This window comes from Arachis hypogaea, chromosome 3, assembly GCF_003086295.3.
Source record: "Arachis hypogaea cultivar Tifrunner chromosome 3, arahy.Tifrunner.gnm2.J5K5, whole genome shotgun sequence".
Lineage (NCBI taxonomy): Eukaryota > Viridiplantae > Streptophyta > Magnoliopsida > Fabales > Fabaceae > Arachis > Arachis hypogaea.
Window position 1 is genome coordinate 26596364 of NC_092038.1, and position 18741 is coordinate 26615104.

Consider the following 18741-nt stretch of genomic DNA (forward strand, 5'->3'; position numbering starts at 1 on the left):
AATAAATTATACAATATAATTTTTAAACAAAAAATATTGTAGATGCTAAAAAAATTTTATTTAAAATATTTTTTATTTTTATTCCATCCCGCCATTGCCGCGAGATAATTTTTGCTCTCATCCTCATTTCTACTTTAGAATATTTTCATAAATAATCACGTTTATATATATATATATATATATATATATCAAACAGCGTGCTATCACTTGTATTGTGAATAGAGTTATCATATTTTAAAATTGAATAAATATTTAAATTGGTTTAAAAAATTTACATTAAATATTTTATTTTTAATATATTTTTTATTATTTTTATGAAATAGATTAGTTTCTTTATTGTTTTAAAAAGAAATAAATTTGTCTTGTATTTTTTAATAGTTTAATTATTCTATTGGTTTTTATAGTTTCGCAAAATTTTCAATTAGATCCCTATATTTTTTTTTTAATTGGGTCCATGCACCAATTTTTTTTCAATTGAGTCCCTACACTTTTTTTCTTTTTATTTGAGTCCCTGTACCAATTTTTTTTCTTTTTAGTTGAGTCCCTATATAATTAAGTCAATTACTACCAAAAGGGATCTAATTGAAAAAAAAAATTGGTGCAGGAACCCAATTAAAAGGAAAAAAAGTATAAAGACCTAATTGAAAATTTTGCAAAACTATAAAGACCAACAGAGTAATTAAACCTTTTTTAATCTAATGATCTTATAATAAAATTTGTTAGTTAAGATTTATATATGGTACGGTGAATTCTACCCAATCCTTACTAAAATAACTTATAAATTACTTTCTATGATGTGTCACATTTTAATTGGATATTTACTTTTAATTTGAGTTACTATCTTAAGTATAGTTAGATTATATGTAATTAAATTTTTAAAAGGGATCAATGGATAATTTATTAAAAGATTAGAAAGTGATTTTTTTAATTTTCCAAATCACGTTAATGGTGACCCTAATCTTAAATTCTTCTTCCTCGTTCTTTCTCAATGTCGCTCAGTAATTCTTCCTCACCAGTCAGCCTCTCCTTAAGTCTTGAATGGCTGAACTCTAGAGTCCAAAAGTCACGGTCGTCGACTCCTCTGATTCGTCTCGCCAGCTTTGGTGCGTCTCCAATGCTGCGCTGTCGAGTCTGTGGCTCTCCTGCTCTGCGTCGTCGTGTCTCCTTGCTCCAGTGTATCTCTCGTCGTTGCGTCCTCGTCTGTTGCTGCTGTCACCCCTGTCCAGAGTCTGCTTCGCCGTGCTTGGACATGTTGGTTTTCTCTTTTTTCTGCGTTCTTGAAACATCCTAACAGCTTTTTTAGTTATTTAATTGGTTTATAATTTGACTACAATCAACGAGGCGGTGTTGCTTGAGAGGCGCGAGGATAAAGGAATGGGAGAGGAGCGAAAGGCCAAAAGCCATTACACAGGATTAGGATACATGTTCTAGAAATAATTTGGAGAAAAAGTCATATTTTAATTTTTAATATTTAAAAAATTACATAATTATCCATTTTAAAAACTAATTTAGTTATAAAATAGTCTAATCATGGTTAACCTAATAACCAATTAAAAAGTGACACATCACACCAAATAAATTATATATTACTTTACAAAGAATATGGTAAAATTCATCTTTATATATTTATCTAATAGACATATTAAAATTTTAATAAAATATTAATTTATCTGATAAAAATAATTCTTAAGAATATCTAATGAATAAAAATTTTTTAAAAACCAAAATGTTTTATTTAAAATTCATGACGAATTTGAATGTGTAGTTTTGAAAATTTCTATAAAGAGGTTCCGTATTCATAAGTTTTTAATTATTTCAAATTATTATGAACCTTCATTTTCAGAAGACAATAGATAGAGAAGAAAAGGGGGCAAAAGAGAAAGAGAAAAGCCAATGTAGACATATCCGGAAACAATACTCAGCTAACCAAAGTTTGAAACTTCACCCAAGTTGCACCATAATTTACCTTACACATGATCTCAACATAATGTTGGTCAGTGAGAGTGAGACCAAACACTGTAAAAGCTGAATGAAATAAAATATAGAAAAAATCACTATTTGAGTATTTATAAGAAGGAGCAAATTAATAAAAGCATTGAGCTGAGAGAATCTAATTGATCAACTTTATTATCTCCTTCTAGCTAGCTGGATTCAGCTTTCTAGAACTTGGTGTCATCCGAACAAAGACATTTTAGCAAACTCAATAATACCTCCAAGATTTTTCACTAACAAAGAGCCTAGATTATGATCATTCATGTCTTGTCTTGAAGCACATGATTATTTTTCACGACAAAGTGATATTTTTGTTTTATTTTATTTTATCGACATACATAGAAGATAGAACCTGAATGCAAAGCAGTTATTAACATAAGTGATGAATCGAGTTTAGTCATATTTATGTCGCGAAATTTTTTTTTTTTTAAAGAAAGAGCTCAACATTCGAAGTGAAACATACAAAGGCACAAAGCTGAGATAAAGTAATAGACTAACCAATTCCTATGTCATCTTCGGTATAGCCATCAACAACATGAGCTAGTTACCACACCATTCCGTAGCACAAAGAAACGTTTGAGTCGCACATTCTGCAACGTCTGCTGTCTTGTTCTGGAAGATTACATCATTCCGCCGTAGCTAAACGTTCCATATAATTGAGAAAAACCCAACTAACCAGTACTTGCGTACCTTCTTTTTCATAGGCATGGATCTCTAACTGTCAAAATGATCTTTTAAAGTGACAGGAGCTGTCCACGCCTGACCAAATTTTGTGATCCATACACAGTATACTTGTCAAAAAAACTCACACGCAATCAACAGGTGATGAATAGTTTCAACTGCCTTTTTACACAACACGCACACATTGTCATTTGGTTCCATAATTTCCAACCTACTGAGCCGCTCCTATGTGTTGACCTGGCATTTAGTTTAAAATTTGAGTGTGACTTTCTAAAAATTTAGATGACTCAAGAAAATGAATTAACTCAAATAACATAAATATAATTAATAGAAGAGTGATATTATCATTTTTATCATAATTGATAGTTTACACTTTTTATTTGCAATTTATCCGTATTATCTTTTATTCTCATTATTTTATTTTTCATAGTGAAGAGAATTTTTTTTTTTATAACTTAGATATCATATATAATAAAAAATATCATTATCAATTAGAAGTGTCAATATTCACTTTTATATATATATCAAATGACAAAAATTATATAATGAGTTTAGTTAGGTTTAATTTTAACTCATTAAATACAGTTTAAATTTTAAATTCAAACTTGTAAATTTTCGTAATTAACCTTAGATAATCAAGTTATTAATAAGTCAATTTTCAACAAATTTATTATCATAAAATTACCTTTTTTTTTAAGTTTAAACTAATAGAAAGATAATATATATATATATATATATATATATATATATATATATATATATATATATATATATATATATATATATATATATTGATCTTATGCTGGGTTTTTTTTTTTTTTACGAGGATGAGGTTTAACAAAGATCAAATTTTAGACGTTTAAGTCATAAAAATTCTGAGATCATATCACAAAGTTAATAAAAAGAAAAAAATAAATGATTATATTTCTAACATCTATATTTGATTTAGTTCTAAATTCAGCCTATGAAAAAAAATACCTTATTAGTTATTAGGCATCCTTCATTAGGTAAATAGAGACCAAAGACCAAAGGTACTCATAAAAAAATCCTTTTTAATTAATTTTTCTATGCATTTAATTAATTTGTATTTTTAAAATATAAATTAAGATTATTATATTAATAAGAGATTTTAAATTTTTTATTTAATAAATATATTAAAAACTTAAATTTTATATATTTTTTATAAAAATTGTTTCGATTAATAACTTTATCATGTATAACATGTTAGTTAAATTGTTTTAGTTTTAAATAAATTATCTTCGGCCCCTTAGAGGCACCAATAAAGAAGAACCAACCAAATGGGTGAACTGGTTGAGACCACAGATCACATGGCAGAACCAATAAAATGAGTTTGTCGGCTACTTTTCAGGGCCAGGATTGGAAGCCTTAGCAGTGATAAGTGATAACACTAACATTTTGATTATGGTGTTGCATGTAGCAGTGGATAAACATTGATCCAAAAGTTGAAAGCATACATATATGACAAGATGGATCAAAAAAGAAAACGGACAATGTGATTAGCAAAGTATGTATTTACTGTTTCTTGATTAAAGAAAAGAATTCGGCTTGGTGGTTTTCCTATTCCAAAGCAACCATATAATGCCAATTGCTAACATAAACAAAAACATTGTTTCCTAATCATTTTTATCTTTTTAGTACCACTCCTCAAATTATATTTCAACTTTAAATGTAAAAATTAAATTAACTTACAAATAAGTATAAATGTTGTTACTATCCTTCTCTCTTGGTATCGGTGATAATGGTGAGGCTCAATGTGGGTGGTTTAGTAAAGTCTCACACAAGTTTTGTTTTCTAATATTATATTTTAATTTAATAGATCAAGGACTAACCTGTTATAAATTTAAACTATATTTAAGGATTTGTTTTTTGTGAATAAATTATTATATAAACAAAGCGAAATTTAAACATGGATTTATATAGACATGACTCGACTAATTCAAGTTGGTATGTATATACTTTTTTTATGTTCTTGGTATTAGGCTATGTATAAACTTAATACCCCAATGTTTTGGGTGAAGATATGGCGTCAAATGGCGAATATTATTGATAGTCCATGTTACTGTGATGAAGTTGATTCATGCCCAATCTTACTATATAGTTTCAACTTTGAAGTTCAATTGGGGTTTCCCTTTAGCCCATCGTTTCGTGTCGCCCCATAGGTTGACTTGTGGGCCCTTGAAACGCGAAGGCCCTCTTGACCTCAAATCTGCCACAAAAAGTATCTCTTCTTATTTCTCTCTTTTAGATGATGATGATTGCATCCATATGGCATATAGGATTTGATTATTGGGAAATAGAGTAGTGTAGGGGCATGCTTTCCTCACCCTTCTTAGTTCCATCTTTCTTGTTTCCCCCCTTTATGCCTTTTAAGTTTGTTTTCTTTTGGGTCAAGACTAATAGTGCACAATGGTATATGTATATTATTAATATATATAGGGGATAATAAGGAGAGAGACAGAGAGAGATTGCTTAAGACCATGTAAGGTGGGGAACATATTCATGTACATGTTGAATAATTATAAAATAATGTTTTGTAAGGGTTTTTTTTGTTCCTCTTAGCTTTCAAAACTGGGATTAGAGAACAGAAATAGACCAAGTTTTCCAATATGAATAGTTGCAAGACCAGCTGTGGACCATCATTTTTATTTTGCAAAGAGAGGCTAGTTTTGTTTCTCTGGATAGTGCTGTGCATTGTGCATTGCCATTGAGATACAGACAATGTTCTCATGGATTGAGATTTGACTTCTACAGGTTTTTTTTTCATGTATATTGGAATATTATTGGGGAAATGAAGTTGGGCCCATTAGCCCAATACATCTAAAAGGAGATTTAGAGAAGTTTTGTCCCCTTTCTCCCAATGAAGAGTGTTAAAAGGGAGAGGCATAATTATGTCTTGTTTAAGTAGTTTTTAATTTTGGACCCCCACCCCCCTTGGAATCTGCTCCTTATATGGGAAGAAGTGGCTGAACGTAAGAATAGTTGAGTTTGCCCCCACAGGCTTTCTATTTAGATGAATGCCATTTTTGGTGTTCCTTCCATCATGGTTGGTAGATATTGATTACAACTACTTGGACACTCTTGGTGCCTTGTGAGCCGCACTACTACCCAATATCATTTTATCCATTACTGTTAGTTTTTCAATAAATCTAATGCTAATGTACACCGAAGAAAGTAAAGAGTATAGCGCTCTTTTAATTTTGGTGTCTAAATTCTAAATTCTAAATCTTAACTCTGAGTTCTAAGCTGTAAATCATAAATTCTAAGTTCTTAACCCAAAATTCTAAAGTATAAATCTAAGTCATTAATATAAAATATAATAAATGGAGAGTTTAGATTTGCTTAATTAACAAGTATAACACTCCTTATTTTTTTTTTTTTTTTGTTGTTAAGTGAATATTGAGAAACTATACCATTTGAGTTATAGCTCATTGGCTAACACTCCTTATTTAGTAAGGAGCGTTCAAAAATGAATCGCAAATCATTGTGACAAATAAAAAGAAATAAAAAAAAATACCAAAAAAAAAAGAAATAAAAAAAAGAATGATTTTTTAAGTGACAATAATAGATAAAGAGAAAGGAATGGATGTTTTTGTTGGAGTCTGGATTGGATAACCCACTTCTATTTTTATGATAACAACTGTTAAATCTTTGTAGGAGACAAAATTTGGTAATAGGCTCTGAATATAGTTTGGGGTAAACTTGCACTGTTATTTTTGTTGCTACATAACTATATTCTATTGTTAGCCTCCATTGACCGTAATATATGTTATTCGAGAAAAGTAGAATGAGAAACGAGAATATCTTTAGTCATGAACCTTATTTGTGTCACTGCTTTTTATTCCAAAGTTCAAGTGGAAGGTGATTGACTCTGCAAAGTGATAGAAGGTAATGGCAAACACATCTCTCTGCAGCTTTACAAATTGTTAGACCGAACCATTGTCTCTCTCTATTAAGTGGAATAGTTCTTCACTGTGAAAAATAATAAGAACAAATTAGAATATTAAGAACCACTTTAAAGATAACATATGCGATATAATCTGTAGACATTAGCATTTGGTAGACATGTAAACAAATAATTAAATATTTTTCTTCCAATATTTGTAGTTGCTATACTGTTCAGAACAAGAATCTGTCACATCATTAGAGTTTAGTCATTGATTTCTCACTTGAGGCAAATACTTTTGAACAGTTCTGTAAACAACATGATTCACCTTGACCTAATCTGTAATGGAATAACAATAAACCTAATCTGAATGGTAGAATAATTAAAAAAACACAAGACTTTCAAGAAATAAAACCTGTGAGAGGTTTCACCGTTCAAACCTTTAGTTATAACAAAACAGGAACCACTACATTGACTCAAAGAAACCAAAAACTGTGCACTCCTTCCAGTTTTTATGTTTGCAAGTCAAACACAGAAATTCTTCCGTCCCACGAGCACGAAGCGATAACGTTAGGTAGAGCAGGGTGGAAGGCGACATCGATGCATGCTTGGTCGTAGGCCTTGATTTTGTTTAAAACTTTTGATGACTGATAATCGTAAAGGTAAATAGAACCATCTGAAGACCCAGAGGCAAGCTTCTTCCCATCCAAGCTGAAGTTGCAAGTAATTGGAAAGCCCGAGACACCATGGCTCTCGTACCGCTTATATTTGTTGAGTCTGTAAGGCGGGGTGGCAGTAAAAATAGCAATGTAATTCCCATTTGATTGGGCAACAAAAGTCGAATCAAATGGATGGCACCTTATACATGGACAAGTATAAGCTTCTGCATAAACCTGATTCAAAAGCAATAAGAAGGAAGTTATATAAATCATGGGTTAATTGTTATAAGGGTACTTGAAATATCACGTATGCATCAATTTAGTCCTCAAAAGATCACATCTCAAACTGGTCCCTAGAACGTATAACAATGATCATGTTGGTAATTCCCATGCGGCACGACAAAAGGATATGGCCCCTCAATTCGGAATAAAAAGTTCACATCACATCATACAAATGTTAAGGGAGAAATCAATAACGGACTTGTTCTTCTAGTGCATGCTATTAGTTGTAGTTAGATTAAGAGTGACAACACAAACAAAATATATGACCTCAGCTACAGGTTTAGATTTTCAACTGAGTTTGTTTAAGAAATCTCTCTGTTAGGTGAGAAGTCAGGAATTGAAAGTAGGGGAGTCCAAAGTGGAGAGTCCAAGTCATAGCATGAGGAGCAACAAAAAGGTTAATTGGGTCAAGCAAAGGACGAAGAGAGGCTCCATTGGCCTGTCTTTAATTTAGGTTACAAATAAAAATTGAAATTCTAAAAAAGGTCATCTTAAGAGAAAAAAGGTGGAGCCATTATGCCAAGAACCACCCAAATATCTTCCAAAAATTTGGTGTAAGAGCCATCAGCCCATCACCCAAATGAATGGTTGAGAGAACTAAAGGAAGGTAACCTTGGGTGACAAATTTCCAGGGACTGTTATGAGCCACTATAGTCGAAGAGTTGGTGTCACATCCATTCTTATGCAAGCCATACTTCACAAACAGAATGTAAGTTTATTTCTAATACCCACTTCCTTGAATCATAATCAATCTCTTTGTTATATTAACATGGTTTTGCCCAAAGATACAATCTCTTGTGAGAAAACAAGTTTACATGAAAAGCAAGTAGATAAAGGCGGCACAAAAGATCATAGTTTGACCTGAAATGTAGGTAAAGAATGACAGCATGAAATTTGATAGCTGGCATACAATATAAACATGGGCATTCCATCACTTGAATTGCAACTTCAGTTTCAAGTTTAGCCCAATTACATGCTTAGGTGATAACATGATGATGACTGAAAAGATGCATTAGTTACAGAATACAAAGATGTTATGGCTTTCTGGCCATCATAACTTGCATGTTTTGTGTGTTGTGTGAGTGTAAGATTTTCGTTATGAGTTCTAATTGCTTTCAAAACAGAACATCCAGAATCCCTCCATTTAAAGTCACAAAAGTTTGATAAAACTTAAAACTATCTTCTGAGGACCAAACTATATGGTGGCTTACCAGACAAGATTAAGCATCCTTATAAAGGAACTAGTCTAAACTGTATAGAAAAGAGTGCACAGGGAGAGCAAGGAAACAAGAACCCAGACCCATAAGGCCTAAGACAGTTATTCTCATTAACCAGAAAAAGTAACAAACATGACCTTCAAAGCATAACTTTGGTGGCCAGAGTATGATATATTCCCATGCTAAACATTAAGTATGGTTATCACAATGGTAAAACCAGCAGCAAGAAGATAAAGAACAAAAATAAAATATGGATGCAGATCTTTGAATGGCTTACTGTATAGAGACTCCTAATAAATGCCAAAATACCTATTACCTATGCTTAGGGACACTGAAATATCTTTCCCAGTTTCCCTCTGTTTTGCGACAAAAGTATATAGAGAAAACAGATTAATTATGTTATTAAATTTCCAATACAACCTTTACGTTTCCATCCTTTCAGTAGAAACAGAAGTACAAGGAATAAATGTAATTCCATAGTATTTTAGTTGAAACAGAATCTGTTCTACCTCTTTACATAATAAATTGAGGGCAAAGAAGTTGAGTTCTAAGAGGGTAGCGGGAAAACCTCCCCCCTCATTATGATCATAAGGATCACCAATTTATTCCCTTTTGCTCCTTTCCCCTCCTTACTAGCATTTAAACTATTAAATATAATATCATTTGAAAGTATAAATGGCTGCTGATCCTAATTATTGGATACTATTTCTTCTACAACTCAGTACAAACAGAGCTTGCAAGCTGTGACTATCACTTATCTGCATAGGTTATATGCCGCCTAAGGGAACATTTATCCAAAAGAGTCATAATTAAAGTCAACAGTGCTGCTTAAACTAATGGTAAGACAACTTGATAGAACTTTTGCAGAGAAGTGTGAACTAAAGAAAGCATATGGAGAGTTAAAATAGTTGGACAATTCTTCACCTGATTAGACAACGGAACCTCCCTTGAAGCATCCCAAACAATGATAGAGTTCTCGCTGACATTGCTCCTAGATACATCACTAGAAGAAATGAATTGCTTCCCATTCACCATAAACTCAACATCCAAAATAGGACCTAAATTCCTAGTATAGTTATGCACTGCTTTTCCAGTTCTGATATCCCATAGTTTGATATGGCCCTGTGATCCCCCAGAAAGGAAAAGATTTGAATTGTTCGGATTGAACTTAATAGCTCCAACAACTTGATCTTCTTTGAAAACCTGAGTCTCTGATCCCTTTTCAACGTCGATCAATCTCGATGTATGATCATACCCACATGAAAGTAGAAAGAGCCCTTGTGGAGACCATTTCACATCTTTCACCGCTGCATTGTGGAAGTTCAACATGCGTGCTTTCTTCTGATCTCTGCTCCATACATTCCAAATGCAAACCGTATGATCCATCCCAGCAGATGCAAGGAGATGAGCTGTAATCTAACTCTAATAAGCAGATTAATAAATTAAGCTTCCACCACCAAGAAACAATGACAAAAATTATTCCTTACTGAACTTACCATGAGTTGATGACCAATGTATAGCATTGACGGCTTTGGTATGCCCACATAGAGCTGCAGATAGCTTTTCAGGAATCGGATTCAGTCTTTGATGACACTTCGGTTTGTTTTTCAGCAATGATAGAACATTACGTGGTATATCAGCATCTGAGATACTTCCTGTGGCTATGAACAAGAACACAGAAACAAGATAAGTGGAAGTTCTCTTGTCTCAACTCAACCACTGATTAAAAGTAGACAAGAAAGAAGTTCAACATTCAAAGTAAATAGATATACACAATAAAATATCCAGCATACCATATCTGAAGAAACCATTAACCAGGGGGAAAAAATGAGTGACAGGAAATAAAAGAAGATAAAAATAAATCACACTAATCCATTGGGGGAATACTAATGCGCTCCGAAGAAAGTAGAGTGCGGCCATCCTTAAACTCTAAAACATAAATCTTAAATCATAGTTTCTGAGTCTAAACTCTAAATTTTGAATTCTAAACGTTAAATCCTAAACCCTAAACCCTTAAATTCTAAATTTTAAACTCTAAATCTGAGCTATTGATACAAATATAATAAATGGAGAGCTAAGAGTTGTTTAATAAATAAGGAGGGTAGCTTAAGGATAAGCTAATCAATAGGCCTGAGCCTATTACAAGCTTTGAAAATACCAAATGTGTCGTATTTGAAATTTAACCACAACATTAGCAATGCAAAAAAGCATAAACTAGTAAATGCAAGTATCACCTCAATAACGAAAACATAATGAAAGAAAAACAACAGGAAGAAAGGGAAAGGAAAAATAACAAGTAATTACATTTAACGGAGAAGAAGAGTACCAGAATGTGTAGACGAAGAGTGAAGCGGGAGAGGCATAGGGTCAGGGAGAGGAGCGAGAAGTGCTCGTTGTCTCTTTGAAACATAGCTTCCAGGAATGGGATTTGGATTGAGAGAAGAAGATGGAGGAGGAGTTGGAGGAAAATAGGGTTTTGGTGGGTAAGGAGAAGAAGAAGAAGAAGACGAGAGTGAGAGCCTCTGACGTTTGGGCTGATCTTCGTCGTCTGAAGAATGGTAATATGCGTCGCGCAGAAGATCCATATGGTGTCTGTGTCGCAAAAAATGAAGCAGCCAAGCGTGGCAGGGAACTTCGCCAGCGCAGAGGTGTGTCCGTGGTTAACCGTCAACAACGAGAAGAAAGATTCTGTTGATTCTTGATACCGACGCCTAGGAATCTAGGATTGCAAGAAGACAACAAGACAACCCCATATGAAATCAATTGGTACCTTTTTGCTTAATTTTACAGTTAACACATTGTTATCTCTGGCATCAGTCAACTTCAAAATGAGTGGGTGAACCTCAACACTATATTGCTTCTGTGCAGCACCCTGCGAGATCAACTTCCTCGGTAATGCTGGTCCACCTTTATACCTAGATCATGGTAAACAGAAATCTGTTACATATTCTACAAATCATGAAATCAAACGGTAGTGACCATCAGATGACACAATTGAAATATAACCTTAACCGCCCAAGTTCCAAGACTTCTCCATTTATATGTTACCTTCATGATGTCAATACTAAACCTATTAAAAGATAGCAGATACAATGACGGAGGTAATCTAATACTTCAAATCTGCTTCCATTTTCTCATTATTCAAATTTATCTTACCATACTGATTTCAATCTCTTCCTATCAGGATCCAGAACCTCCAAGACTTGATAAATCATACTAAATCACTTCAAAAGTAATTTTTTATTTTATATTATTTTTTCAGAAAAACTAATAATAATAATAAACCAGAAGCAGTTTCAGATAAAGTTTTCAGATATTATCACTTTATCAGATAACAGATATTCAACGATACAAAGTAAAAACCAAAGCATTTTCAGTAATTCAACAGAACAGCAATTGAAAATGAACAACAAACAGAACAGCAATTTCAGTCAAATTACATACCTGACTCAGTGGCTCGGGCTCCATCTCTGACTTGAATCGGTGACTGGGTGGGAGGTGTTGTGTTGTGGGTGGCCAGAAACGCTGCTGGGTGGTGGCGTGGTGCTGTGCTAGATGGTGGCGTGGTGCTCTGTCCGCTGGGTGGTCCTGGGTGAGTGGATGGTGCTGTGCTACTGCTGGCCTGCTGGGTGCTCTGTCCGCTGGGTGGTGCTGGGCTGCTGGGCGCTGGCTGTGGCTGAGGCTTCGTGTTGCTCTCTCTGTCCGCGAGGAGGTCCTGGGAGCAGTGGGAGGAAAGATTCGGCGGCGCTGGGAGGAAGGCTTCGCGGGGCTGCAAGGTGGTGGGAGGAACGGTCTCGCCGGCGCTGAGGGTGTAGAGAGCGAGACTGTGAGAACGGAGAAGAGAGGGGCTAGGTTCCGTTTGGGGGTGGGGCGTGGGGGTTACTGGGTTAGAAGTTAGGTCACGTTCATTTGTTGGGGGGGCTTGGTTTTTTTAGGGTTTTTTTATCTTATTGGTTCGGTTCAGTTCGGTTGAGGTTTTTATTGTCAGAACCGAAAACCTAATCGAACCATAATAAAAACAGCAAAATATAATTTTTTTCGATTTTTTTGATTTTTGGTTTATTCATTTTTTTTATTTTTTCAATTCGGTTGGTCGGTTTAGTTCGATTGGATCGGTTTTAAACACCCCTACTGTTAAGATTGCAAGAAGAACCCACCAATAATGTCCAAAACCAGCACGATGCTTAGCTCAAGGTCAAGGTCAGGCCCTATCACCAAAATAAAAAAGAAAAGGTCACGCCCAAGTGCCCAACAAAATAAACGGGCCAGCCTAAAATTGGAGTTGTATCTATTTATTAAATAAAAAATAATTTCATAATCACTCTGAAATTGAAAATTAAAACCCATGAACAAATAAATAATAAAATACTAGGTCATGTAACTCGCAAACTTAGTCAAGTCTGGCATAAACGCATTGGGCTCACTCTAGGTGAAGAGCTTATTGGGCCTTGATAGTTTTTATTTGGGTCAGAGTATAGACAATATATAAAAAGACTTTTGATTTTCTCTCTAGGAGAATGTTTCTCTCAAGATAGGAGAATTTTCTAATAACATATGATTTTTTCTATTCACACTTAATCAAACATCACACAAGCACATTTGATGACTTATTTAGTATATTATACAAATTCTCGGTACTTCTTCCAGCAAAATCTAACATTTTCTATACAATATCCACCATTACACACAATCAACAAATACATCCATTCTTACACAATATCCACCATTACCCACAAATCACCAGCATACAAATTGCAAAACCAACAAATACTTGAACAACAATATCCTAAAACCTATTGAGTTTCAATAGAGAATTTTGGACTTGAACCCATAAAAGGAAAAACAATTTCTTTGCAGAAGACGACACAAGAGTTTAGGGCAGACTGCTTGAATCTAGTTGAAAAAGTGATCACAAACAAGGAGCTTGCTTTTAAAACCATCAAAAACACTCTGATGGGAGTATGGAAAAATCTTGAATGGACAGACTACCAAAGACATGGATACAGTTTAAGTATGAAAGAATCTTGGAGAGTTATTGTCTGAACTGTAGTATTATTAGTCATAACAAGAAGGAGTGCAAGAATCCAACAGTAATGTCAACTTAGAACCCAAAGGAACCAAGGTATTCAACTGATTTGGGAGTGGCATAAACAAAAGCATTCAAGGCAAAAGAATACAGGGTAAACATGGAAGAGAGTAGCTCAGGGCAGAATTAGAAAGAGGTGGCACGTAAAGAACATTATTGGAGGAAAGGAGGTGATTCAACACAGGAGACAGCAGGAAGTAAAGCTGGCAATGTACAGAAAAAATAATGAGGAATAGAAGAAGACAGTTTAGCTGAAGCTCCTAGAAGAGCTGGCAAAGAAGATCATAGAGATGTGAAAAAGGGGAAGAATATCCTAGAAGATATGCTTGTCAGAGAAACTGAATTAGAAGAAGTGGAGAGAGATGCTAAGGATTTGTAAAGGAGAAAAAAGATATTAAAGGCAGCAAAAAGGTCTACCATAAGGGCAAAGAAATGGGTGGGTCAAGTGTGTTAAGAGAGGAAGCTGCAATTAAAGGTACATGGGTTGACTTCTACCAAAGGTCCAATGAATATATTCATTTTTTTAGAATTGGTTCACAAGAAGAAGATAATAATCTCACTGTTGGACAACCACTTAAAAGGCTCAATAACAACATGGCAAAGGAGAGAATGAAAGGAGTTACAAGAGAAAATAATGCTATTAAAGCCAACATAATAATAAAAAGGGTCATATGAGTGCAGGAGGATACCACTGGGTTAAAAATAGAGAGTTAGAATAGGATAACAAGCAGATATATACAACAGTTAATGGGGGTATTTATTACGTTAAACTTACAAATGAAGATGAAGAATTAGAGCCTAACAATAGCGAAGCATTAGTAGTGGCTACAGAATATGAAATGGAACTTGTACAAGGAATGGAGAAAAAGCTGAAATTGAAAATGAAAAGGGATGACGAGTAACAATTGCTGATGAGAGATATGTTCGGAGAGAAAGTTGCCTTACAAGTTTGAAAAGTTGGTAAAAGAAGCAAGCAATCATTAGGACCAGGTGGAACAATGCCAATAGAGGAAGACCAGCAGGATAGAGAAGAGATCATAGAAGACTCAATGGCTGAGAAGGCAGGCCTAAACATGCCCCCAACTCAACCATGAATATCATAAGCTCAAACTGTCACGGGGTAGCAGCCCCTGCAACAGTTTCTAAATTGCACAAAATGTGAAAGCAAATCAAGCCAGCTTTAGTTTTTCTTATTGAAACAAGAGCGAAAGAAAAGTCTATTATGAAATTAAAGAAAAACTATATTTCGGGACTCAGGTTATAAGGTGTCACGACTACAAAAATTGGAGTTCGGTGCAAACCCGTCAAAGCATAAAGCTAGTCTAACGTTTCTGGGCTCGCTTGCAATGTAGGATGGACCCGATCAAAATACTTCCAAGCTTCTCCGTGTGATGGATGCATAAAGATTCCATCATCTCTCTTATTGTTACTATGCCAGGTCATGTGAGGGGTCGAACTCATCGATGCATACAATCGTTTCAATCTAGGGACTATAGGCATGTAGTGCATCCGTTTCATATGAATTCTCTTTATCCACAATTTACCGATCTGTTCTCTCTCGAATTGGAACCTCGATGATCTATAAAATCTACATTCAGTTAAGTTTGTATCCTTCTTGTAGTACAGCATACAACCAATTAGACAACAATCAATTTTCACCACATTTAAACCCAACTTCGAAGTTAGCTTCTTTGCTTCGTAGTAGTTTCAAGGGATGCCAGTAGACTCGACAGGTACCAATTTATTGCAAAAAGTAGCCCACTTATCAAAGGACTCTTGGGTATGAATTGACTCTTATTTAATACTCATCATCCTAACACATGTAGACAACTTCGAATGAACGCACTCCTTGTACAAAGGTTTCGCAGCAGATTCTAACAGATGATAAAATGCCTTTGCTTTTAGGTTAGGCTCTTCTTCAACCTCTTCCAATTCCGTAACACCTGTTGCATCACATACCATCTCGTTGTAGCTCTCTTGGTTAGCCTCTCAAGTCATATCATCCATGTTTAGGTCTCTCGACACCCAAACCCTCATTAGACAACCAGACCTATTCAAATTAGAGGCAGACTGGGTAATTCCCTACTCGCCCACTTCTCCGTGTTTTGTCCACATCCAATACGCATCCTTAAACCCGTTACGGTAGAGGTGAAGCATTATGTCCACCGATCCTAACTACTTAGTTAGTCAACACTTTTGACACGGACACCTAAAAACCCCTTCAAACATAAACCGTTTCATGCTAAAAACATGCACGACAAATGCATCAACCGCCCTCAAAGAATTCCAGTTTTAAACCCCCCGGCCATCGTTATCCTTCTCATATATTCATAGACGATGAGGAATCATATTGAAACACACACCATAGAATTTAATGAACAATAGAAATTATTTAAGTTTTTAAAAAATTTGACAGAGTATCCCCTATAATTAGAATCTCCCACCGAATACAATTATTAGTTTCTGACATACCAAACACGTAGCAAACAATTGAAACAATAATTCATAGACATTCTTCTTAATTTAGGAATATCCATTAAATTTTCACATAGGAAATAGCTACGGGCATAAATCATTAACGTATAGGCATTTAGTAAAACATCAAATCTTAACCGTTCTAGTGCACAACTCCTTATAACTCTATAATTTCCAGCAAATATGGGTTTTGAGAAGGTGCCACTACGCGACCTTCTCGCATTTCCGTCCTAAAACTCTATCTTAGGAAAAGTAAGTCTAACATAAAATTTAAACCGTTCATTATATTCAGAGATAGAAAACCAACCTGAAATATTACTACACAGATAACAAAAGAAGAAAACTCCAATTGAGATCAGAGGTAATTGCACCGTCCTAACAAAAAGGATTACTTATTAAATTCACAAGGTGAAACTAATTCGAAAACTAATTTTAAAAAATACGTAAAACTTATTATTCTAATTAATTAAAACTTAATTCTTAATTCAACCAAACTAACAAGTGATATGACAAATTAAATTTTTCACTTACATTAAATTAATATAACAACTCCTAATAACGTACTTCATTAAGCAAATTTAACCACTAATTTAACAACAACTAACCCTAACAAAATGTTAAACTCATAAAATAATATGAAAAACTATAATAATCATACCAACAAACCAACCACTGATGATAGTGACTGCAAGCTCTCTTTAATATCATCGTGACAGAGGCGGCGGCGACGACAACATGAACCTCAACCGCGGTGGAAGATGAGATGTGGACAACAACAGTAGAAATAGATTCGCCGAGCACGTGCAACGGCGATGACAACGGGTGCTTCCTCCTCGGTGGCAACGTCAGCGGCAAGCTTTGGCGGTGGCCACGCTGACTGCTGCTGTCGGAGGTGTGAGCAAATAAGGAGAGAGAGAGAGAGAGAGAGAGAGAGAGAGAGAGAGAGAGAGAGAACGGCTTCATAAAGTAAGGAAAAAGGGACTTGCATTTGAATTTAGCCCCAAATTTACCGTCGAATTAATTCCCCAGTAACATCTTTTGCGTGCCTAAAATGCAACGTTTCACTAAATAACATTACCGTCAGACCTAGCTCCCGGTAAATCCGACGATAGTGAGTGCGCCGAAAATTTTGTTCTCACCAAATATTACCGTCAAAAATAATGTTTCAACGGTAATAAATTAACATGACGAATCTATATATTGATAAATCCGACAGTAAATATGATGAAAAACTCACCGCTAACGTCCGATGCTAAATTCAACAGTAAATTTGATGGTACTCAACATTTTTCTTGTAGTGAATGGGATGAAATTTATTAAAAGGTAAATATCCTAATCCATCATGCCAAAGTATGGTGAGATCATGATGTGTAGTGCAACTCAGTGTATGCTATGTGGTGTGTTGAGTATTGAATTGTGTGATTTCATATAATCCCTCATTGAGACTAGCTGCTCCAATCTTTTTTATTATAGGGTAATCCTGAATCTTAACAATCGAGTTTGTTAAAAATAAAAAAGATAATCTAATTATGTAATTAGGAACGAGACAAATACAAGATTTAAAGCAAAATCAAATAGGTAAAGAACGTTTATGAGATATAATGAATTAGAAAATTTGACTATGCCATAGATATTAGCAATTAAGATGCATTTAATTTGTTTAGTAATTTAACTCTAATTAGTTGAATTGAATTATATAAATAAAATGCACCTAAACTAAATGTAACATGCGATGTGACTCATGCGTCGATGTCCCAAGAAGCACTTGAATTACCTTTACTCGGTGAATCCAAGCAAATCTGATGCACGGATTGGTTAACACTTTTAGGATCGGTTGAGCCATATTGCTTAAGTAAGACAAGTAGAACTTGCATTTGTTCCAAAGTAAATTTCAAGTCTTCAACATCCTTATTGCTGTTATGACTTATTGTTGTGTTGTTATGATATATTAGCCTAACAATTTATTGTTGTTGTGAATAGCTTATCCTACTTATAATTAAGTCTTAGTAGTTATTGATACTAGATGAGTAAATAAAAAAGATGAGAAAGTAACTTAAAAGTAGAGTTAGTGGCAAATAATTTTCTTTCACTATCCTTTAATCTATTGAGAGAGATGTTCTTTGTTTATATTGTTGGGTGGCCCTCGACCCATTTCATGTCAATGACAAAAGAAAAGATAAACAAAAACAAAAATAGATGAGAAAAAAATGGTTTCAAAAAAGGTATATAACACAAGATTTTATGAGAGGAGAGTCATATTATTGTATCAAGAAAATCTCTCTCTCTTGAGAAAACCAAACAAACACGAAGCTTTTTTGATGGTTGTTGTCACTGTCTCAGTCTTGGTTGTGATAGCCCTCCTCTACTCTCTCTCCTTTACCCTTTTTCTCTTCTTTTCCTATTTTCTTTCTCTCCTTTCTTATTATCTATCATCTTTTCTGTTTT

At 34.4% G+C, this 18741-nt stretch overlaps 1 protein-coding gene across 1 annotated transcript; it reads right to left on the reverse strand.

The window, feature by feature from the left end:
• Positions 1-6746: 6746 nt before the first annotated feature.
• On the reverse strand, positions 6747-12652 carry LOC112789976 (uncharacterized). Its single transcript, XM_025832172.3, has 5 exons — positions 12180-12652; positions 11062-11650; positions 10232-10396; positions 9660-10144; positions 6747-7470 (listed from the first exon to the last, which is right to left on the reverse strand). Exons 2-5 carry the CDS (start codon positions 11318-11320, stop codon positions 7090-7092), a joined length of 1290 nt encoding a protein of 429 aa, XP_025687957.1. The 5' UTR covers positions 11321-11650; positions 12180-12652; the 3' UTR covers positions 6747-7089.
• Between the last annotated feature and the right edge of the window lie 6089 nt (positions 12653-18741).

Coding starts and splice junctions, on each gene's coding strand:
- LOC112789976 (XM_025832172.3), bottom strand. CDS start 11,320: ATGGATCTTCTGCGCGACGCATATTACCATTCTTCAGACGACGAAGAT. Junction 10,397..11,061: donor CTCTTCGTCTACACATTCTG/GTACTCTTCTTC, acceptor TCTTGTTCATAG/CCACAGGAAGTATCTCAGAT. Junction 10,145..10,231: donor ACATTGGTCATCAACTCATG/GTAAGTTCAGTA, acceptor GTTAGATTACAG/CTCATCTCCTTGCATCTGCT.